This window comes from Haematobia irritans, chromosome 1 (assembly GCF_050003625.1).
Source record: "Haematobia irritans isolate KBUSLIRL chromosome 1, ASM5000362v1, whole genome shotgun sequence".
NCBI lineage: Eukaryota > Metazoa > Arthropoda > Insecta > Diptera > Muscidae > Haematobia > Haematobia irritans.
In genome coordinates this window covers 27,595,136-27,618,969 of record NC_134397.1, presented here as the reverse complement: position 1 = coordinate 27,618,969, position 23,834 = coordinate 27,595,136, and the positions used below count along the sequence as shown (strand labels likewise).

Here is a 23,834-nt window from a genome sequence, read left to right as displayed (position 1 = left end):
ATAGTGTTGAACTCAAATACTTTTCAATCAGTATATTTTCCAACCTTACATTTGCTTTGCCTGAGGTAATAAGGCAATGGTCAGCTGTCATCATATGCCAGCTGTGTGGTATTATTCCAAAACCATATGTTCATTGTTTATAATCAAAATATTGCGTAAACTAAGCAATAGCCGGTCATTGAAACAGAAAATGGCTTTACAAAAATTAAATTTATTTCCCTTTACTCTAATACAATATTCTAGACGCTTTATATCAACGACGTCAGTAAAATGTAAAACGTTTGCACAAAAATATAGAGAATTTTGGTCACCAAAGGGTGGCAATCAGCCACCATACGGTCATTTCACCCAGGTGGGAGGTAATTATTTGAAATTGTGCCTTCTTACAGGAGGCACAGAACAGCTCCATAATATTTTATCGTTCTATTTCTTTTTGCCTCTTCCCAAAGATCCTGTGTTACGTTCCAAAGCTGTTGAGGTGCCATCAGATGTTATAGAGAGCAAAGAAATCGATTTGATAATTGATCAAATGATTAAAGTTCTACGAAAATATGATTGTGTGGGTATAGCAGCTCCCCAAATTGGTATAGCGTTGCGTATTATCGTTATGGAGTTCCGAGAGGGATTAAAAGACAAATTTTCGAAAGAAGTATATGCGGCAAGAAAAATGTCTACACTGCCATTAACAGTAAGTTTGATTCACAATATATAACTGTACGCTATACCACTCGGTGGAACAGGGTATTATAAGTTAGAGAATATGTTTGCAAACCCAGAAGGAGGCGACATAGACACAGGGTGACTTTGGCCCTCTTGAATCGATGTACGTCTGACATTCTGTCTGTGAACAAATTTTTGTAATCAAAGTCTTGGTTTCAGTCCTTTTGGCTTCAAATTTGGAAAATTGTGAATTTGATTTAGATTTGCGGTTCAAATTTAGATATAGCTTCCGTATATATCTTTCGCCCGATATGTACTAATTTGGCCCAGAGTTTTACACTGACATGCTTCAAATCTTGCACAAGGAGTAAAATTTTAAATCGGTTCAGATTTAGTTATAGCTTCTATATATATTGATCGCCCTATATGAACTTTTATGGCCTCCGAAACCAGATTTTTACTCTGAATTGCTTCAAATTTTCAACAAAGTGTGCAATTTGGTTGAAATCGGATGAAATCGCTTTTGATTTAGATGTAGCTTCCATATATTGTTAGGTTAGGCAGCCCGATATTTCAGGCTCACTTAGACTATTCAGTCCATTGTGATACCACACTGGTGAACTTCTATCTTCCATATATGTATATCATTCCCCCGTTATGCACTTATATGGCTCCAGAAGCCAGAACTTTACCATGATTTGCGAGCTAAAGATTTGGATCAAGCCACAAAGAGATTTACCAAGTGTTTCATATTTATTTTAATAAAGGCTCTACATGGTCGGATCTCCGGATCTTTTTGGTCCTCTGCGAGGGGTAATTTCTAGCCTAAATTTGAGAATGTATATTGTATATTTGAGAGTATATTGGACCACAATAGATATGCCGATATACGGTCCATATAATATAACCCCCATAACGATATAGACTCAATTTCTGTCCGTGAATAAAATCGGGGAAGGAGAGCTTCTCGTGACCATCAACTGAGGATAGTGGGAGAGCTGGACACCAGACTCCAAAGACGATCGTTGTTGTTGTGGACTGTATTAAGGTATTCTAGAGAAGAGTAGCTCCCACAACGTTTACAGAAATAACAAGTGGATGCAACTGCCAAGTAGACGAGCTTAATTGAGTTTGGAAGGCATCTCGAGCAAGGAGATATCGTAACCCAACGCAACAAGTAAACCCAATTAGAAATAAAGGAAATACACAAGTGGGTCAGATTTCCAGTTGTTATTTTATTTCGCGATAATTAATCCTCACCTAATGGTCTGGGTTGCGGTTTGTAGAAAAGTGTCAGTATGTATCTTTTTTGCAGCCTCAGAGACCTATCGAGTTTCTATTAATTTTACTTTTAGAACAATCTGAAGTTTCGAAACATAAATGACATTCCTGTTAATACAACATTAGTTCTATTTGGTACAATTTCAATAGCTTTCAAACTGTATTTCAGTTACAAATAAATTCAATTCTTTTTAAATTCGATTAAAATTAATTTCTTAGAAAAAAAAATAAGTCTAAACAAGCGTGTTTAGACAATCCGAATCAGGGCTGTGGAGTCGGAGTCGGAGTCGGAGTCTTGGAGTCGGAGTCTGAAGATTTTGCTGGAGTCGGAGTCGGAGTCGGAGTCGTAAAAATTTTGCTCGACTCCGACTCCGGCTAAATCAAATTTTTTAAAACACTTCACATTTTTTTAACTAAGCAAGTTTTTACGCAAATTAGTTTCCATTGCTCTATTCATTCGATCAATGTACAGCATGATTGTAAATGAAAATCAACTTCAATTACGGCTATCTTTTTATGTTTCCTAGAATGTTAGACTAGCAGATGGGCTGGATCGATCCATTTTAATGCTCATATCAATTTATTTGAAATATTTCGAACAATCGAAATTATTTTTTTTTTAATTTTATTTTAAGGCCATATACGTATGTGGAATATTGACAGAAGATTTTTTCAAACTTGTTTTTTATAGAAAATGCTGTCAAAATTTTATTTCTATAGCACATTTTGTCAACATTTTATTTCTATAACAAATTTATTCAAAATTTTATTACTATAGAAATATTTTTTTCTATAGAAAATTTTGTCAAAATTGTATTTCTATAGAAAATTGAATCAAAATTTTGTTTCTATAGAATATTTTGCAAAATTTTATTTCTATAGAAAATTTTGCCAAAATTTTATAGTAATAGATTTTTTTATTAGAAAATTTGGTCAAAATTGTATTACTATAGAAAATTTAGTCAAAATTTTGTTTCTGTAGAATATTTTGCAGAATTTTATTTACTACACAAAAATTTTTCTAAAATTTTACTTTTATTGATACTTTTTTCAAAATTTTATTTCTATAAGAAAAATTTTTATTTCTATAGCAAATTTTCTCAATTTTTTTCTTACTGATGCTCACTGCTATAAAAAATGTATTCAGAATTGTATTACTATAGAAATATTTGTTATACCCTGCGCCACACTGTGGAACAGGGTATTATAAGTTAGTGCATATGTTTGTAACACCCAGAAGGAGACGAGATAGACACATGGTGTCTTTGGCAATAATGCTCAGGGTGGGTCCCTGAGTCGATATAACCATGTCCGTCTGTCCGTCCGTCAGTCTGTCTGTGAACACATTTTTGTGATCAAAGTCTAGGTCGCAATTTAAGTCCAATCGCCTTCAAATTTGGCACATGTTTCTAATTTGGTCAGAATAGAACCCTATTGATTTTGGAAGAAATCGGTTCATATTTTGATATAGCTCCCATATATATCTTTCGCCCGATATGCACTAATATGGACCCAGCAGCCAGAGTTTTATACCGATTTGTTTGAAATTTTACAAACATAACACTTAGTCGTATATCTAAGTGTGCAAAATTTGATTGAAATCGGTTCAGATTTAGATATAGCTCCCATATATATCTTTCGCCCGATATGGACTAATATGGTCCTAGAAGCCAGAGTTTTGGCCCAATTTGGTTGAAATTTTGCACTAGGAGTACAATTAGTAATATAGTCATGTGTACCAAATTTGATTGAAGTCGGTTCAGATTTAGATATAGCTCCCATATATATGTTTTTCTGATTTCGACAAAAATGGTCAAAATACCAACATTTTCCTTGTAAAATCGCCACTGCTTAGTCGAAAAGTTGTAAAAATGACTCTAATTTTCCTAAACTTCTAATACATATATATCGAGTGATATATCATAAATAAACTTTTGCGAAGTTTCCTTAAAATTGCTTCAGATTTAAATGTTTCCCATATTATTTTTTACTAACATTGTGTTCCACCCTAGTGCATTTGTCGACTTACATTTTGAGTCTACAGATTTTTTAGAAGTCTATCAAATTCTGTCCAGATCGAGTGATATTTAAATGTATGTATTTGGGACAAACCTTTATATATAGCCCCCAACACATTTGACGGATGTGATATGGTATCGAAAATTTAGATCTACAAAGTGGTGCAGGGTATAAGATAGTCGGCCCCGCCCGACTTTAGACTTTCCTCACTTGTTTCTATATAAAATTTAGTCAAAATTTTATTTCTATAGAAAATTTTGTCAAAATTTTGTTTCTATAGAATATTTTGCAAAATTTTATTTCTATAGAAAATTTTGCAAAATTTTGTTCGCTACACAATTTTTTTTAAATTGTATTTCTATTGATAATTTTTTCAAACTTTTATTTCTATAAAAAATGTTGACAAATTTTATTTCTATAAAAATGTTATTCAAAATTTTATTTCTATATATTTGGTCAAAATTTGATTTCTATAGAAAATTTTGCCAAAATTTTATTTCTATGGAAAATTTAGTCAAAATTTTGTTTCTGTAGAAAATTTAGTCAAAATTTTATTTACTAGACAAAAATTTTTCCAAAATTGTATGCTCACTGATACTCATTGCTAAGTCGAAAACTTGTAGAAATGACTCAAATTTTAAAATTTTTCAATGAATGAATCATAAATGCATTTTTGCGAAATTGTCTAAACAATTATAAATATTTCCCAAATATTGCCCGAGTTTTGTAGAAGTCTGATTTGAGATTTTATCAAAATGTAGATCTAAATACAAAGTTGTGCAGAGTATATTATAGTTGGCCCGCCCGACTTTAGACTTTCCTTACATTTTTAGTTTTTGTTAAAATTGTGTTACGTCCCATAATGTTAGATTTAAATTTTAAGTACATAGATTTTGTAAAAGTATATACAATTTTGTCTAAATCGATTCAGATTCAAATTCATGCATATGGGAATATAAACCTTTATATAGCTCGCAACAAATTTAAAGGATTTGAGATAGTATCAATAATTTTGGTCCACAAATACATATACTGTTGGTATCTTCTCATATTATGATGGGTATTTATATCATTATTTTATTTATTAAACATTGCCCTAAATTTGAAATATAGAGTTCAATTGGCATCTAATGTGAAATTAAGACCTTTTTTTGCACACATAAATAAATATGATACTTTATATCGATCTACTTACAGTACCCCCACAATAGAACTACAAATTAGTGGTATTAAAATGAGATTTAGTTATATTACCCGGAGTCGACTCCGGAGTCGGAGTCGGAGTCGAGCTGATGAAAAATGCTGGAGTCGGAGTCGGAGTCGGAGTCGAGCAAAATTGGCTCGACTCCACAGCCCTGATCCGAATAGCTTGGAATTTTGATTTTTGTGTATTTTATTGTTGATATCGCCAAATTTTTTATATAAAACCCATATAGTCTGATACCAGGATCTTATTTCTAAAATTTCTGGAAGCCGATTTTTTTGTTCTATATTTTGCTATTTTATAAATACATATGGTGAAGATGGATATCTGTCTATATTCTGAAGGGACCACTATAGAGACTTATGTCCTAAAATGTGAAATGTGATATATAGACTTCTTTCAGACCCCTACAATTTAGTGCTCTTTTGAACAAATAAATAGATGTGGCAAATAAAATCATTTATACACTCATAGAAAAAAGTCTGCTAAAAACAGCAGTCGATGTATGCTGTTATATTTTTGTACTTCAGGGCCAAATGAACAACAATTTATAAAATTTTTAGGTTATAAATTTTTCCCCAAAGCATATTTAAGAACCAAAAGTAGTTTTTGGAATATTTTTGCACTGAAATATACTCACAAGCTCATAAATACGATCAGCAAACATTTTGTTTGCTGTTATGCCTCAATTCACTAAATATTCAGATTTTTTGTCAAATACTATAGATATTCATAAATATTGTTTTAATTATGTTAGGATAGCTCCTAAGTTGACATTTTTATTTGTTTTAGCCCAAATAAAACATGTTTTAGTGTAATCGAGCTTCAAAAATAGCAGGAAATGTTTGCTATTTCAGCAAACAGTGACTGCTGTCCCTTTTTCAGCAGACTTTCTGCTGTTTTAGCAGACTTTTCTGCTGTCCCTACTAACAAATTTCTTTGGGTGTATGGGTCCATTTTTGGTACCGTCCACCGCAAAAAGGCTAATGGAGTGCTATTAAAATGCGATTGAATTACATTATCCATAGTCGAATCCGAAGTCAGAATCGTGGATGATGAAAAATGGTGGAGCACAGCACGGTTGCCACACGTGTCAAAAATATTCTACCAAATTTGAAGACAATTTTACCACAAATCTACCAAATTAAAAAGTAAAATTTCTCAAACTTTTATTTTTTTAGAATATCTTCCCAAAATTATTTCTATAGAAAATTTTGTCAAAATATTACTTCTATTGAAAATTTTCTCAAAAATTTTATTTCTATAGAAAATTTTCTTAAAATTTTATTTCTATAGAAAATTATGTCAACATTTTATTTCTATAGAAAATTTTCTCAAAATTTTATTTCTATAGAAAATTATGTCAAAATTTTATTTCTATAAAAAAAAATTTGTAAAACTTTTATTTCTATTGAAATTTTCTGTAGAATAAAATTTTGACATAATCTTCTATACAACTAAAATTTTGAGAAAATTTTATTTCTATAAAAAATTGTTTAAAAATTTTAGTTCTATAGAAAATTTTCTCAAAATTTTAGTTGTATAGAAGATTATGTCAAAATTTTATTCTACAGAAAATTATGTCAAAATTTTATTTCTATAGAAAATTATGTCAAAATTTTATTTCTATAGAAAATTTTTTTAAAGTGTTATTTCTATAGAAAATTTTCTCAAAATTTTAGTTCTATAGAAAATTTTCTCAAAATTTTATTTCTATAAAAAATTGTTTAAAAATTTTAGTTCTATAGAAAATTTTCTCAAAATTCTATTTCTATAGAAAATTTTCTCAAAATTTTATTTCTATAGAAAATTGTGTCAAAATTTTATTTCTATAAAATTTTTTTTGTAAAACTTTTATTTCTATAGAAAATTTTGTCAACATTTTATTTCTATTGAAAATTTTGTCAAAATTTTATTTCTATAGAAAATTTTCTTAAAATTTTATTTCTATAGAAAATTATGTCAACATTTTATTTCTATAGAAAATTTTCTCAAAATTTTATTTCTATAGAAAATTATGTCAAAATTTTATTTCTATAAAAAAAAATTTGTAAAACTTTTATTTCTATTGAAATTTTCTGTAGAATAAAATTTTGACATAATCTTCTATACAACTAAAATTTTGAGAAAATTTTATTTCTATAAAAAATTGTTTAAAAATTTTAGTTCTATAGAAAATTTTCTCAAAATTTTAGTTGTATAGAAGATTATGTCAAAATTTTATTCTACAGAAAATTATGTCAAAATTTTATTTCTATAGAAAATTATGTCAAAATTTTATTTCTATAGAAAATTTTTTTAAAGTGTTATTTCTATAGAAAATTTTCTCAAAATTTTAGTTCTATAGAAAATTTTCTCAAAATTTTATTTCTATAAAAAATTGTTTAAAAATTTTAGTTCTATAGAAAATTTTCTCAAAATTTTAGTTGTAGAGAAAATTATGTCAAAATTTTATTCTATACAAAATTATGTCAAAATTTTATTTCTATAAAAATTTATATAAAACGTTTATTTCTATTGAAAATTGAAGTGCCTCTTAATTGAAGAAGAATGCAAAATCAACAACAGTAAAAAATCTCCTATTTTTTTGTAGAATTCTAAATATCAACTGTTGTAACCGTGCTTCACAGCACTGCTTATGACCCCAGAGCCCAAAATTTTACTTATAACCCCAGTACAATTAATTATTGTTTTTATCTTTTGTTCATTTTCCAACATTTTTTCACAGGTAATGATCAATCCTACATTGAAAATTACAAATTATACGAAGCATAAACATCCGGAAGGTTGTATGAGCGTGCGAGGTTATTCCGCAGAAGTCGAACGTTATGAAGCGGTTACACTTACAGGCATTGGCAGACGAGATACCCCATCAGAATTGCAATTGAATGGATGGAATGCTCGTATTGCACAGCATGAAATGGATCATTTAGATGGCAAACTATATATAGACCATATGGATCGGCAAACGTTCCATTGTACCTGTTGGGAAGCGGTGAATTCAAAAGCGGGACGTGTTGAAATACCATTTTACAAATGAGGAGGAATATTATTTAAAAAAAGCAAATAAATTATAGAATGTGTTAATGTTTTTATACAAAAAAAAACCAATAATCTTGTATTTCTATTTGTTCGAAAAAGAACAACTCTTGAATTCTGTAAGCAATATGGGGGAAATTCGGTCGTAGAGCCGTCCATACCAAATTTCAATTATATTTATATTTGTTCTATACCAAATTAAAGAAATAATGGATGCCCATCTTTTTTATCTGTGTGTATTGGAATAGATACTGCTTTCCAGTGATACTATCAATTGATTTGTTATCAAGATGTTCTTTTTGTAACAGAAAATACATGAAATCCAAATTGATAAAATGCCATCAGGTTTCAGTATGAAGTTTTTCGTTGTTAGGAACGCAGTTTTTTAAATTTTAATTTGCAAACATTCATTCAAAGAAAGTAATAGTCTGAAACGTTCATACATGAATAAAATGGAGTAAAAACAGATATTGCATATTTGGATAATAAAAAGTCAATATTTATTTCTAAGAAAATGTCCCAAATATCATGCATCACTATTTTGATAATTATATCTCTTTACGATGGTATGTATGAAAGTTAGAAACATAATCACGTGAATTGAAGAACAGGTCATTTTAAATTTTTTCTATGATTTCAAGTTTTCTCATTGGACAACTTATGGGAAGAACCATATTTTATTAATCCAAATGTTAAAGGTATCTATTGGACTACACCCAGTAACTCCACAGCAAATGTGCAAAAAATAAATGTGAGAGAAGAGCTTTCTATTCCATATAGAATGGCACAACTCAATTATAATGGTAAGATAGACTCAAATAATTTTGTACACTCAAACAAAATTGTTAGTTGAAACTTAAAAAAAAAAAAAACAACTCAGCGTATTTTCAAAATCGATTAATCTATGAAGGGGCAAATGGTGGAAACGAGTTACTACATATAGGCCTTTACAGACCATCTCATTTAAAAATCTAGATTGTAAATTTATTTTTCCAAACTTAAATACAATTTTTACATTGACAGGTACCCTGGGAACACCTACATTGGGCGCCTTTGATATTGGCGATAATAGCTTGCTGGGAGCTCGTCTTAATTTTACTGAAAATGCATGGTAAGTACACTCAGGGAAATATATGAGAATAAAATCTGAATAAATTCTGAAAGTCACATTGGCTGTATTAGAATCCGATTTTATTTTAGACACGGTTGCCACAGTTGGTAGAATTCTACCAAAAACTTGTAGATTTTTTTACTGTCTTAACCTAACCTTGTAGATTGGTAGAATGCTTTATGTTTTGGAAGATTTGGCAAATTATACCTCTCCATCTAAGGGAATTTTCTATAGAAATACAATTTTAACAAATTTTTCTATAGAAAAATTTTTTAACAAGATTTTCTATTTTGACAAAATTTTGACAAAATTTTCTATAGAAATAAAATGTTGACAAAATTTTCTATAGAAATAAAATTTTGACAAAACTTTCTATAAAAATAAAATTTTGACAAAAATTTCTATAGAAATAAAATTTTGAAAAAATGTTCTATAGAAATAAAATTTTGACAAAATTTTCTATAGAAATACAATTTTGACAAAATTTTCTATAGAAATAAAATTTTGACAAAACTTTCTATAAAAATAAAATTTTGACAAAAATTTCTATAGAAATAAAATGTTGACAAAATTTTCTACAGAAATAAAATTTTGACAATATTTTCTATAGAAGTAAAATTTTGACAAAATATTCTATAGAAATAAAATTTTGACAAAATTTTCTATAGAAATAAAATTTTGACAAAATTTTCTATAGAAATAAAATGTTGACAAAATTTTCTATAGAAATAACATTTTGACAAAATTTTCTATAGAAATAAAATTTTGACAAAATTTTCTATAAAAATAAAATTATGGCAACATTTTCTATAGAAATAAAATTTTGACAAAATTTTCTATAGAAATAAAATTTTGACAAAATTTTCTATAGAAATAAAATTTAGACAAAATTTTCTAAAAAAATAAAATTTTGACAAAATTTTCTATGAAAATAAAATTTTGACAAAATTTTGTATAGAAAAAAATTATTTATTTATTTATTTATATGTTTACAATCATAATGAATTATGAAAATAAACAAGTAATATAGGTGCTAACAACATAGGTTTTCGACCTAGAAAAAAATAAATAGGATTTTGGCAAAATTTTCTATAGAAATAGAATTGACAAAATGTTTTTAGAATTTTCTATAGAAATAAAATGTTGACAAAATTTTCTATAGACATAAAATTTTGACAAAATCTTCTATATAAACTGTCTATAAAAATAAAATTTTGACAAAATTTTCTATAGAAATAAAATAAACAAAATTGACAAAATTTTCTATAGAAATAAAATTTTGACAAAATAAGTTTTTTTTGGTACTTTCTGGGTAAAGTTTTCTCCAAATTTTCGTAGATTATTTTGGACTTGAGTAGCAACCGTGCTCGTAAATCGGTATTCTTAAATACACTCAAAGAAATTTATTAATTAGAGACATTAGAAAAATCTTGCTACAACAGCAAAATGTCTGCTGAAAAAGGGACAGCTGTTACTGTTAGACACTTATTGCGGTTTTATTTTATTTTAGACCCGTAAATCGGTATTTATCTACACTCAAAGAAATTTGTTAATTAGAGACATTAGAAAAATCTTGCTAAAAAAGTAAAATGTCTGCTGAAAATGGGAAATTAGTCATACCCAGATAAAAGTGAACCCATCATGAAAGAAACTGTAGGTTTATTTTAAAAAAATGTAACTAAAATATATTAGTAATTACAACATGATACAAATTAGTAAATATTTTTTTTTTCAAATTGAAGAAAATTTATTAAAAATATTTTTTCTTCTGTTGTTTAATAAAATTTCATATTTTGGAAAAAATATTGGAATTAAAAATTGTTAAAATGTCTGTTGCGATATATGAATTTCTAGACAGACAGAATTTAAGTAACATTTAATCATTTGAGAAACTTATGAACTCAGTTTCAGCAAACTTCGCCCATTTTTGGAAAATATGAACTATTTTTATGTACTTAATTTGTATAAAATATTTTTTCGCATTTGGAAAAAATGACCTGAAAAGAACTAATTTTTATGAACTAAAATTAAGTTAAATCGGCTATAAAAAATTCGTTGTCTTTTTTCTGAGGGCACCGTTAGACACTTACTGCCCTTTTTTGCAGACTTTATTCAAACGATTGTCGGATTCTTGTTCGTGGTTATTTTAAATAAAATTTTTATGATTTGTCAAAATTTTCAGGTATATTATCATCGAAAAACGGCAAGATTATGAAAATCCCCTACAACGCATATATTTCTTTCAAATCTATCTGAAAGATTTCCAGAATGGCAAAACTATGGAACAAAGTATTTTTATAACTTTGGAAAATATATTTGATAATAGTCCAACTGTAACATACCGACCATCACCTTGCAGAGTACAGGTATTAAAAATGTTTTGCGACTGCTAGTAAAAAAAAAATTTGCAATACATTAATGAAATATATTTCAGGAACTTCGTTCCAACTATCTTACAGATTGTATATTTTCTATATATGATCCAGATGGTATGGATCGGAATGATATTCGTATTGAAGTTCAAGAACCATCCACATTCATATTTGAAGAATATGGCGAAATTACAACTTATGAAAAGCAATATAAACTCAGGCAAGTTAAGAATATTTTATAATAAAAAACACCTGGCAACCTAAAATATATTATTAGACTAATCGACTAACTAACTAATCGACTTATTTTGAGGATGCTTAAAATCAAATTTATACAAGACATTGTGTGATCGTACACCAATCAGGTGAATTCAGCAATAAGATTAAGGAATTATAGCTATGTGATATGATGCACAATCGTGGTGAAAAATGGTTCAATTTGGGAGGAATAATTCTTGTGTGTAATTTCCTAAGGAAATTTACATATAAGACCCAAATTAAATCATCTTAAAGCGCCAAATATACACTAGAGACTACAGAAACTTGCATTAGACAGCAAAGAAACATATGTCATGTTAGGCTTGTGAGAGTGCGAAGGATTTCCGACCAATCAGCTTATCCTCATTCCTACTTAAGACTCTGGAGAGGATGATAGACATGTATCTAGAACTAGCGTCGATTCAAGTTTGCTCTCGAAACGACAGCATGCATACTCAAGACCGCTTTGCATGAACTAGTCAGCTTTATTGAAAGCTCACTATCTGTCAGTGAATACACAATCGTGGCGTTTCTAGACATCGAGGGGGCATTCAATAACGTCCATCCGAGCTCGATATTAAATCGACTGGCAACTCTGAATGTTGATCCAGGTATACTTAGGCTGCTAGACGAACTGCTAATGAGGAGACGTATTTCAGCCACACTAGGATAAGCAAACATACAAAGGTATGTGAACAGAGGCACTCCCCAAGGAGGAGTTCTATTACCTCTTCTTTGGAATGTTGCTATAAACAACCTTCTGGTTTCTCTAGATAAAAAAGGATAAAAGTGGTGGCATACGCAGACGCAGTCAGGGGAAAATTCCCTTCCAAAATCAGAGATGTTATACAGAGAGCCCTCCGGATGACTGAGAAATGGGCGAAAGAGAATGGTCTTGGAGTAAATCCTGCAAAGACAGAACTAGTCATGGTTTCTGGTTTCCCTAGAAAAAGAAAAGGTCAAGGGAAAACGCGTGTAAATCGGTGAATTCATTTATTTAAAAAATCAAATTAAATTTCTTTTTCAAGTTCAATTAGTATAAAATTCAGGAAAAATATTCAGTTAGGCTTTCGCTTTTCCAAATCCGAATTGCCGGGCCTCACGCTTGGCACCAGCCATCAGATTTTATACAGCCACCTTGTCCACCTTCTTCGCCGCAGAAAGCCAGTTTGCCTTGAACTGCTGTTCGTCCTTAGTAGTTTTTGTGGTCTTCTTTAGGTTCCGCTTGACAATAGCCCAGTATTTCTCAAGTGGGCGGAGCTCTGGCGTGTTGGGAGGGTTCTTGTCCTTGGGAACCACCTGCACGTTGTTGGCGGCGTATCACTCCATGGCCTTTTTACCGTAATGGCAAGATGCCAAATCCGGCCAAAACAGTGCGGAACAACCATGTTTCTTCAGGAAAGGCAGCAGACGTTTATTCAAACACTCTTTCACGTAAATTTCTTGGTTGACAGTCCCGGAAGCTATGAAAATGCTGCTTTTCATGCCACAGGTACAGATGACTTGCCAAACCAGATATTTCTTAGCGAACTTTGACAGTTTTATGTGCTTGAAAATATCTGCTACCTTTCCCCTTCCTTTTGACGTATAAAACTCCTGTCCCGGAAGCTGCTTGTAGTCGGCTTTGACGTAGGTTTCGTCGTCCATTACCACGCAGTCAAACTTCGTCAGCATCGTCGTGTACAGCCTCCGGGATCGCGCTTTGTCCGTCGTATTTTGTTTATAATCGCGATTTGGAGTCACTACCTTCTTGTAAGTCGATAGTCCGGCTCGTTTTTCGGCTCGATGCACGGTTGTAGACGATACACCCAGCTTATTTGCGGCATCTCGGAGAGAGAGGTTAGGGTTTCGCTTGAAACTACCGGCAACTCTCTTTGTCGTCTCAGCGGCTTCCGGTTTTCGATTTCCCCCCGATCCAGACTTCCCGGCTGTCGACAAACGTTTCCCAAACACTTTAATTACATTTGTAACGGTTGATTTGGCAGCTTTTAGCGATTTTGCCAGCTTTGCGTGCGGGTAGCTCGGATTTTCGCGATGCGCGAGCAAAATTTTGATACGCTGCTCTTCTTGCTTGGACGGCATTTTGACAACTGAAGAGTGAATTCCAAAATCAAAATAGGAGCAACATTCTACACACACACCTTCAAAATGAGGGGTGTTCAGGTTTTTTAAATGCAAAATTGAAAGAAATACGTCAAGTTTATATTATGAAACATAATAGGTACTTTTAGTTAAATGGACTGAATAGTCTGAGTAAGCCTGAAACTTAATCGGGCTGCCACTTTAACCGAACAGGTTGGCTGATAAGTCCCCGGTCTAACAAAGAAAAACACATTTTTTTGTCAAAATTCGTTTTTATTATTCAACATAGTTCCCTTCAAGAGCGATACAACAATTATAACGACCTTCCAATTTTTTGATACCATTTTGGTAGTACTCCTTAGTTTCGGCGATCAACTCTTCATTGCAGCCAAATTTTTTCCCTGCGAGCATCCTTTTGAGGTCTGAGAACAAGAAAAAGTCGCTGGGGCCAGATCTGGAGAATACGGTGGGTGGGGAAGCAATTCGAAGCCCAATTCATGAATTTTTGCCATCGTTCTCAATGACTTGTGGCACGGTGCATTGTCTTGGTGGAACAACACTTTTTTCTTCTTCATATGGGGCCGTTTTGCCGCGATTTCGACCTTCAAACTCTCCAATAATGCCATATAATAGTCACTGTTGATGGTTTTTCCCTTCTCGAGATAATCGATAAAAATTATTCCATGCGCATCCCAAAAAACAGAGGCCATCACTTTGCCAGCGGACTTTTGAGCCTTTCCACGCTTCGGAGACGGTTCACCGATCGCTGTCCACTCAGCCGACTGTCGATTGGACTCAGGAGTGTAGTGATGGAGCCATGTTTCATCCATTGTCACATATCGACGGAAAAACTCGGGTGTATTACGAGTTAACAGCTGCAATACCGCTCAGAATCATCAACACGTTGTTGTTTTTGGTCAAATGTGAGCTCGCGCGGCACCCATTTTGCACAGAGCTTCCACATATCCAAATATTGATGAATGATATGACCAATACGTTCCTTTGATACCTTTCAGGTCTCTGCTATCTCGATCAACTTCATTTTACGGTCATTCAAAATCATTTTGTGGATTTGTTGTGATGTTTTCGTCGGTAACCACCTCTTTCGGGCGTCCAGTGCGTTCACCGTTCACCGTCCTCCGTGCTCATTTCACCACGCTTGAATTTTCCATACCAATCAATTATTGTTGATTTCCCTGGGGCAGAGTCCGGAAACTGATTATCAAGCCAAGTTTTTGCTTCCACCGTAATTTTTTCCCTTCAGAAAACAGTATTTTATCAAAACACGAAATTCCTTTTTTCCCATTTTTTTCACAATAACAAAAGTTGCTTCACAAAAGACGCTCTATCTCACAAACTAATTGACTTACGAACGTCAAATTTTGACACGAATCATTTGAAGGTTGGTACTATATAAAAAAAAATATGCATTTAATACTAGCGACGCTATGCATTTAATACTAGCAACGACATTGTGTCAGACCGGGGACTTATCAGCCAAACTGTTAACCTACACAGAAAAAAATATCACCAAAATATTTCCAATTAAAAAGTTAATTGAAGTTGAAAATTTTTTCAATTAATAAATTAATTGATACAATTAACTTTTTAATCATGATAGAAACATTAAGTTAATTAAGTCAATGATTGACATTTTTAAAATGTTTAATTAAAAAATTAATTGATACAATTAACTTTTTAATCAAATTCGGAAGACTAATTCAGTTAAAAAAGTGCTGATTTTTTTTTACTTTTTTAATTAAAAATGTATTTCAAACAATCATTTGTTAATCCAAATAAAAACTCTAAGCCAATCTAACTAAGTAATTAAAAATAGTTACCTGTTTAAAAATAGTTACCTTAATAAATTAATTGCGTTTTGCAATCAACATCAATTAAATTTTTAATTGAATCAATTAAAAAATTAATTGAATTTTGCTGAAAAAATCAATTAATTTTTTAATCAAGAATTTTTTCTATGCCCAATTAAAACTGTGATTGATACTATCATTTTCGTGATTGAAGACATTTCAATTAAAAAATTAATTGGATCAATTAATTTGGTGATTGAATCAGAGAAAAAATTTTTTGTGTGTAGGCTTGTGAGATTGGTATCTGGCGATTTCTTTTCAATAGCTTCATAATCAATCAATTCCTTAATCGTCATTTCCAATAAGCTCATATTAAAATTGTTATAATAATAAGTAAATTTACTCGTTGGTTGGCCAACACATTTTACTACGAATTTGAAATTATCTGGGATCATATGTAGAACTTTTATCGAGTTTTAAATTCGCTTTTAAGTTCCCGAATTCCATTAACAATATTTTTTTATTCCTTATTTTAGAATTTTAAAAGAACTCCATTATAATGAAAAGGCTCTTTATAACTTGGATGTCAAAGTCTATGATGCAAACAATAATACCGGAAATATATTTGCAATATTAGAAGTTATAGATTTACCAAATCGTGATCCCATATGGGTTAAGCCGCTAACAACAGCAACATTCAATGAAAAAACTGAACAAGTAAATTTATTACCATACTCCATATAATAATTTTAAATTAAACTAAAAATTAAATTAAACCCATTATTTCTCATTACAGACTTTTTTCCTGAAGGCTATTGATGGAGACACGGGTATAAATAAACCGATATGTTATCGTTTAGAATTTGAAGAGGATTGTAAGTTTCATACATTTTATTGAAATTATCTTATTATTATTAACAATAAATCGATTTCAGATTCCCATATGATATCTATTAACAGAACCACAGGAGTTTTACATGTGAAGCCCATTGATCGTGATAGGCTCAATCAACAAATATTTAGTTTTAATGTAAAAAAATAATGCTTAGGTTTTTGAGAATTATTTTAAAATGTTAATTTTTTATTTCATATAGACTTGTGCCTATAAATGTGATAATTCATCTTGGTATATACGAAATTCCACCATACTAATCATTCAGGATATTAATGATCATATGCCAGAGATAACACTAAAGCCACAAATTGTGGACATTTTAGAAGGAAAATATCTAACTTTGCCATTGGATCAATTTTATGTGGATGATATGGATTTGGTAAGTTTCTACAACCTAAAGTCGGGCGGGGCCGACTGTATTATACCCTGCACCACTTTGTAGATTTAAATTTTCGATAACATATCACATCCGTCAAATGTGTTGGGGGCTATATATAACGGTTTGTCCCAAATACATACATTTAAATATCACTCGATCTGGACAGAAATTGATAGACTTCTACAAAATCTATAGACTCAAAATTTAAGTCGGCTAATGCACTAGGGTGGAACACAATGTTATTAAAACAAAAATATGGGAAATATTTAAATCTGAAGCAATTTTAAGGAAACTTCGCAAAAGTTTATTTATGATTTATCGCTCGATATATATGTATTAGAAGTTTAGGAAAATTGGAGTCATTTTTACAACTTTTCGACTAAGCAGTGGCGATTTTATAAGGAACATTTTGGTATTTTGACCATTTTTGTCGAAATCAGAAAAACATATATATGGGAGCTATATCTAAATCTGAACCGATTTCAACCAAATTTGGCACGCATAGCTAAAATGCTAATTCTACTCCCTGTGGTCATATGAGTGTAAATCGGGCGAACACTATATATGGGAGATATATCTAAATCTGTACCGATTTCAACTAAATTTTAAACGCATAACTACAATGCTAATTCTACTCCCTGTGCAAAATTTCAACTAAATCGGAGCAAAAAATTGGCCTCTGTGCAAAATTTCAATTAAATCGGAGTAAAAGATTGGCCACAGTAGTCATATGAGTGTAAATCGGGCGAACGATATATATGGGAGCTATATCTAAATCTGAACCGATGTCAATAAAATTTGGCACACTTGACTACACTACTAATTGTACTCTTAGTGCAAAATTTCAACCAAATTGGGGTAAAAATCTGGCTTCTGGCACCGTATTAGTCCATATCGGGCGAAAGATATATATGGGAGCTATATCTAACTCGGAATCGATTTCAATAAAATTTGGCACACTTGACTATAGTACTAATTGTTCTCCTTGTGCAAAATTTTAAGCAAATTAGGGTAAAACTCTGGCTTCTGGGGCCATATAAGTCCATATTGGACGAAATATATATGTGGGAGCTATATCTAAATCTGAACCGATTTCAATCAAATTCGGCACACTTTACTATAGTACTAATTGTTCTCCTTGTGCAAAATTTTAAGCAAATTAGGGTAAAACTCTGGCTTCTGGGGCCATATAAGTCCATATCGGGCGAAATATATATATATATAAAAATAATACTATACTATATAAAAATAATATTTAATACTAGCGACGTCATGTATGTGTCAGACCGGGGACTTATCAGCCAACCTGTTAGATATAGCTCCCATATATATATATATATATATATATATATATATATATATATATATATATATATATATATATATATATATATATATATATATATATATATATATATATATATATATATATATATATATATATATATATATATATATATATATATATATATATATATATATATATATATATATATATATATATATATATATATATATATATATATATATATATATATATATATATATATATATATATATATATATATATATATATATATATATATATGGGAGCTATATCTAACAGGTTGGCTGATAAGTCCCCGGTCTGACACATACATGACGTCGCTAGTATTAAATATTATTTTTATATAGTACCAACCTTCAAATGATTCGTGTCAAAATTTGACGTCTGTAAGTCAATTAGTTTGTGAGATAGAGCGTCTTTTGTGAAGCAACTTTAGTTATTGTGAAAAAAAATGGAAAAAAAGGTATTTCGTGTTTTGATAAAATAATGTTTTCTGAAGCGAAAAAATACGGTGGAAGCAAAACCTTGGCTTGATAATGAGTTTCCGTACTCTGCCCCAGGGAAATCAACAATAATTGATTGGTATGCAAAATTCAAGCGTGGTGAAATGAGCACGGAGGACGGTGAACGCAGTGGACGCCCGAAAGAGGTGGTTACAGACGAAAACATCAAAAAAATCCACAAAATGATTTTGAATGACCGTAAAATGAAGTTGATCGAGATAGCAGAGACCTTAAGGATATCAAAGGAACGTGTTGGTCATATCATTCATCAATATTTGGATATGCGGAAGCTCTGTGAAAAATGGGTGCCGCGCGAGCTCACATTTGACCAAAAACAACAACGTGTTGATGATTCTGAGCGGTGTTTGCAGCTGTTAACTCGCAATACACCCGAGTTTTTCCGTCGATATGTGACAATGGATGAAACATGGCTCCATCACTAAACTCCTGAGTCCAATCGACAGTCGGCTGAGTGGACAGCGACCGGTGAACCGTCTCCGAAGCGTGGAAAGACTCAAAAGTCCGCTGGCAAAGTAATGACCTCTGTTTTTTGGGATGCGCATGGAATAATTTTTATCGATTATCTTGAGAAGGTAAAAACCATCAACAGTGACTATTATATGGCGTTATTGGAGCGTTTGAAGGTCGAAATCGCGGCAAAACGGTCCGATATGAAGAAGAAAAAAGCACCGTGCCACAAGTCATGGAGAACGATGGCAAAAATTCATGAATTGGGCTTCGAATTGCTTCCCCACCCACCGTATTCTCCAGATCTGGCCCCAGCGACTTTTTCGTGTTCTCAGACCTCAAAAGGATGCTCGCAGGGAAAAAATTTGGCTGCAATGAAGAAGTGATCGCCGAAACTGAGGCCTATTTTGAGGCAAAACCGAAGGAGTGCTACCAAAATGGTATCAAAAAATTGGAAGGTCGTTATAATCATTGTATCGCTCATGAAGGGCACAATGTTGAATAATAAAAACGAATTTTGACAAAAAAAAATGTGTTTTTCTTTGTTAGACCGGGGACTTATCACCCAACCTGTTAAATCTGAACCGATTTTTTCCAAAATCAATAGGGTTATATTCTGAGCCAAAACACATACTTGTGCGACCTAGACTTTGCTTACAAAAATGTGTTCACGGACAGACGGACATCGACTCAGAAGCCCACCCTAAGCATTTTTGCCAAAGACACCATGTGTCTATCTCGTCTCCTTCTGGGTGTTGCTAACATATGCACTAACTTATAATACCCTGTTCCACAGTGTGGCGCAGGGTATAAAAAAAAATATTTTTCTCCCAAAGAAATCGTTTGAAAATTTCTTTAATGCATTAATTTTGTGATGAACATTTTTTGCAGGATCTACAAACAATTTAATAAGCAATCGCTAGTTTTTTAATTCCCTGGCTAATTTCATCTTCTCATCTTTCACTTTTTATTGAAATAGAAAATAAATTTGTTGCTGATCGCATTTAGGAATTTTTTAAAGATAATATATTTTAAGCAAACTAATGTTTTCATTTAAACTAATTTTTCAGCGGTGTATATTTTGTGAAAAAATATAAATTATTTATTAAAACATGGAGAAAAAGTAGGATTCCAAGTTTTACTATTACTTTAAGGTGGGTATTAAGTTCGAGTTTAGCAGCTAAAATCGTCATTTTTTCACGATTACTTTTCTTTAATAATCCATTTTAAGGTATACCAACTTTTTAAAAATTTGCTTTGGGCTATTCCCCATCAAGTTATAATAAAATTTGCAACAAATATGTATAATTTTATTCCTTTTTCTTACTGATATAGTTTTCACTTTAGCGATTTTAGCGGCTAAACTCGAACTTAATATTCACCTTTACTCATCATTCCATTCCAAGCTTTACTATTACTTTACTCATCATGCCACTGAAATATCATTTATTTTTTTTTTTTTATTTTTCTTCAACTAAAGGGCTCTAATGCAACCTACAACGTTTTCTTCTCCTACACAAATCTTACTGAAAACTTTGCAGAAGCTTTTGCTATGGTACCCAATAGTGGATATCAAAAAACCGAATTTTCTTTAACAATAACTCAAGCTGAAAAATTGGATTACGAAAATGAAGAATGGAGATCATTTCAATTGAAAGTAAGAATACTAAAACTCAATTTATTTCAATTCAATTTATTGAATATTCTCCAAACCTTTCCTAATAACACTACAGATTATAGCTGAAGAGGTGGAGAATCCCGAACATAGGAATGAGGTAACTCTACTTATAGAACTATTAAATTGGAATGATGAATGGCCCAAATTTGAATATGATACATATGAGGTGGAATTATATGAAAATGCCACAAAAGATATGGAATTAATAAAAATACAAGCCATCGATAGAGATATCAATGATCAGGTTATGTATGTTAATGTAATTAGAATGGACTCTTTTAGAGTTTTTAAGTAATTTTCCAAAAACAAAAAAATCTATTTCACAGACACTCTATTGTTGGAAATATTGAAGGTCTTGCAATTGATCCCTTGAGTGGTTTAGTAACCATTAATCAAAATAATGTTTTCGATTATGAACGACAATCTTTGATTATGCTGCAAATCCAAGCTAAGGATTCACTAATTACCGACCACAGTAAGGATCTTCACACTTCCTATTCCCAATTGTTAATAAAAATTAAAGATATCAACGATGAGACACCGGAAATAAGAATGGTAAATATAACATTTTTATCGATGCTATTATTTTATGCAGTACAATACAAAAAAAAAACACTGCAAAAAATATATCACTAATATTTTGCAATAAATTTTTTTTTAGAAATTAAGATAAAAAAATAAAAACAATAAAAAAATTTATTGATTTAAAAAATTGTTTAATCAAAGCAAAACTCCATCACGACAAATAAATGTATCAAATAATTTTTTAATGGATCTAATTGATCCACTTGTTAATTGATTGGTTTGTGATTGATACTATGCAGGGTGGCTAATATGTAATGCTACAAAATAAAGCGCTATACTTCTTTTCTTAATTTTATTGCTCAAAAGCAAACAATGTCGGAAAGAACGTAATATATTTTAATTTAGAATTGGCTACCATTGGCCTTTAAACGGCTATCACACGCTTTACGAAAGTGGCTTTGCCGTATTTTGGGCTATTCCCGGTAAAGCGCCATCTTGAGATGATCGACACTTTGGTATTTTTTAGTGCCAACCTCTCCAATGCCTAAAAGCCAAATAGCATCCGGAGATTTTAGTAGCTATTGTGAGGTAGAAATGAACCTGTTAGAATGTCCATGGTCTGTGGCCGAAATTTTTGTTTGTTTCAATATTGTCTTTAGGACATTATCCCGATAATAATCGGCATTTATTTTGAACCCACGATCGATGACTACGAGAGGAGAGCGATCATCGGCCGTAACAACACTCGACACCATTACCATCGACGGCGCTTGAGTTCTGGTGGCCCATCGAAGGTATACATTTTCAGCTGACCTCTTTGGCAAGTGAAACCTATCATTTTGCTTGTTTACACGCAGAGAAGGAATATGATCACCCCAAACATGTTTTGGAACATTTTTGTCACAAAAATGTTGTCTTCTTGAGATGATCGACACTTTGGTATTTTTTAGTGCCAACCTCTCCAATGCCCAAAAGCCAAATGGCATCCGGAGATTTTTGTAGCTATTGTGAGGTAGAAATGAACCTCCTGGAATGTCCATGGTCTGTGGGTGAAATTTTTTTTTATTCAATATTGTCTTTAGGACATCCCGATAATAATCGGCATTTATTTTAACCCCACGATCGATGACTACGAGAAGGGAGCGATCATCGGCCGTAACAACACTCGACACCATTACCATCGACGGCGCTTGAGTTCTGGTGGCCCATCGAAGGTATACATTTTCAACTGACCTCTTTGCAAGTGAAACCGATCATTTTGCTTGTTTATATGATCACCCCAAACATGTTTTGGAACATTTTTGTCACAAAAATGTTGTCTTCTCGGGGAACATATACATGGTTGCCGAAATCATATACATAGTTTTCGAGAAAATAACATGGTTGCGAACAAACATGTTCCATGGTCACCGTCCAAAAATATAATTTTGCTCTTGAAACATGTTTGCGGTGATCATATTCCTTCTCTGGTTGTATCAACTGTTCAATTTGAAATGAGTTCTCATCTGAGAAAAACAATTTCGCCAATTTTGTGCAAGCAAAGCAACTCGTTGGCTCTTCTTTCCATTCAAAGTTTTTGTTTTTTTTGTGAATCGGTGGGATCTTGCAGTCTTTGGAACTTTAATGGCCACATTTCTGAGTGTTTCAAACACGGTTGCCACAGTTGGCAGAATTCTACCAAAAATGGTAGATTTTTTACTGTTTGGTAGATTGGTAGAATTCCTGATGTTTGGTAGATTTTACTAAATATTCCTCTTCACCTAAGAGGTACATCACAAAGTTTCTATAGAAATAAAATTTTGACAAGATTTTCTATAGAAATAAAATTTTGACAAAATTGTCTATAGAAATAAAATGTTGACAACATTTTCTATAGAAATAAAATTTTGACAAAAATTTCTATAGAAATAAAATTTTGACAAAATTTTCTATAGAAATAAAATTTGGGCAAAAATTTCTATAGAAATACAATTTTGACAAAATTTTCTATAGAAATAAAATTTGAACAAAATTATCTATAGAAATAAAATTTTGACAAAATTGTCTATAGAAATAAAATTTGGACAAAATTTTCTATAGAAATAAAATTTTGACAAAATTTTCTATAGAAATAAAATTTGGACAAAATTTTCTATAGAAATAAAATTTGGACAAAATTTTCTATAGAAATAAAATTTGGACAAAATTTTCTATAGAAATAAAATTTTGACAAAATTTTCTAT

At 31.4% G+C, this 23,834-nt stretch overlaps 2 protein-coding genes across 2 annotated transcripts in view; both read left to right on the top strand.

Annotated features, from left to right (window-relative positions):
- Nucleotides 1–140: 140 nt before the first annotated feature.
- On the top strand, nt 141–8,278 carry LOC142220505 (peptide deformylase, mitochondrial-like). Its single transcript, XM_075289687.1, has 3 exons — nt 141–359; nt 450–688; nt 7,893–8,278. The coding sequence occupies exons 1-3, from the start codon at nt 191–193 to the stop codon at nt 8,202–8,204; spliced, it is 720 nt and encodes a 239-aa protein (XP_075145802.1). The 5' UTR covers nt 141–190; the 3' UTR covers nt 8,205–8,278.
- Nucleotides 8,279–8,717: 439 nt separating this feature from the next.
- LOC142222544 (cadherin-AgCad1-like) overlaps nt 8,718–23,834 on the top strand; it is a 30,042-nt gene continuing 14,925 nt past the window's right edge. Inside the window, exons 1-12 of the mRNA XM_075292740.1 lie at nt 8,718–8,769; nt 8,845–9,006; nt 9,227–9,314; nt 11,497–11,680; nt 11,749–11,906; nt 16,374–16,554; nt 16,634–16,712; nt 16,773–16,867; nt 16,932–17,111; nt 20,890–21,066; nt 21,143–21,336; nt 21,414–21,642. Of these exons, the coding sequence (XP_075148855.1) occupies nt 8,718–8,769; nt 8,845–9,006; nt 9,227–9,314; nt 11,497–11,680; nt 11,749–11,906; nt 16,374–16,554; nt 16,634–16,712; nt 16,773–16,867; nt 16,932–17,111; nt 20,890–21,066; nt 21,143–21,336; nt 21,414–21,642 (1,779 nt within the window). The remainder of the gene's footprint in view (nt 8,770–8,844; nt 9,007–9,226; nt 9,315–11,496; nt 11,681–11,748; nt 11,907–16,373; nt 16,555–16,633; nt 16,713–16,772; nt 16,868–16,931; nt 17,112–20,889; nt 21,067–21,142; nt 21,337–21,413; nt 21,643–23,834) is intronic.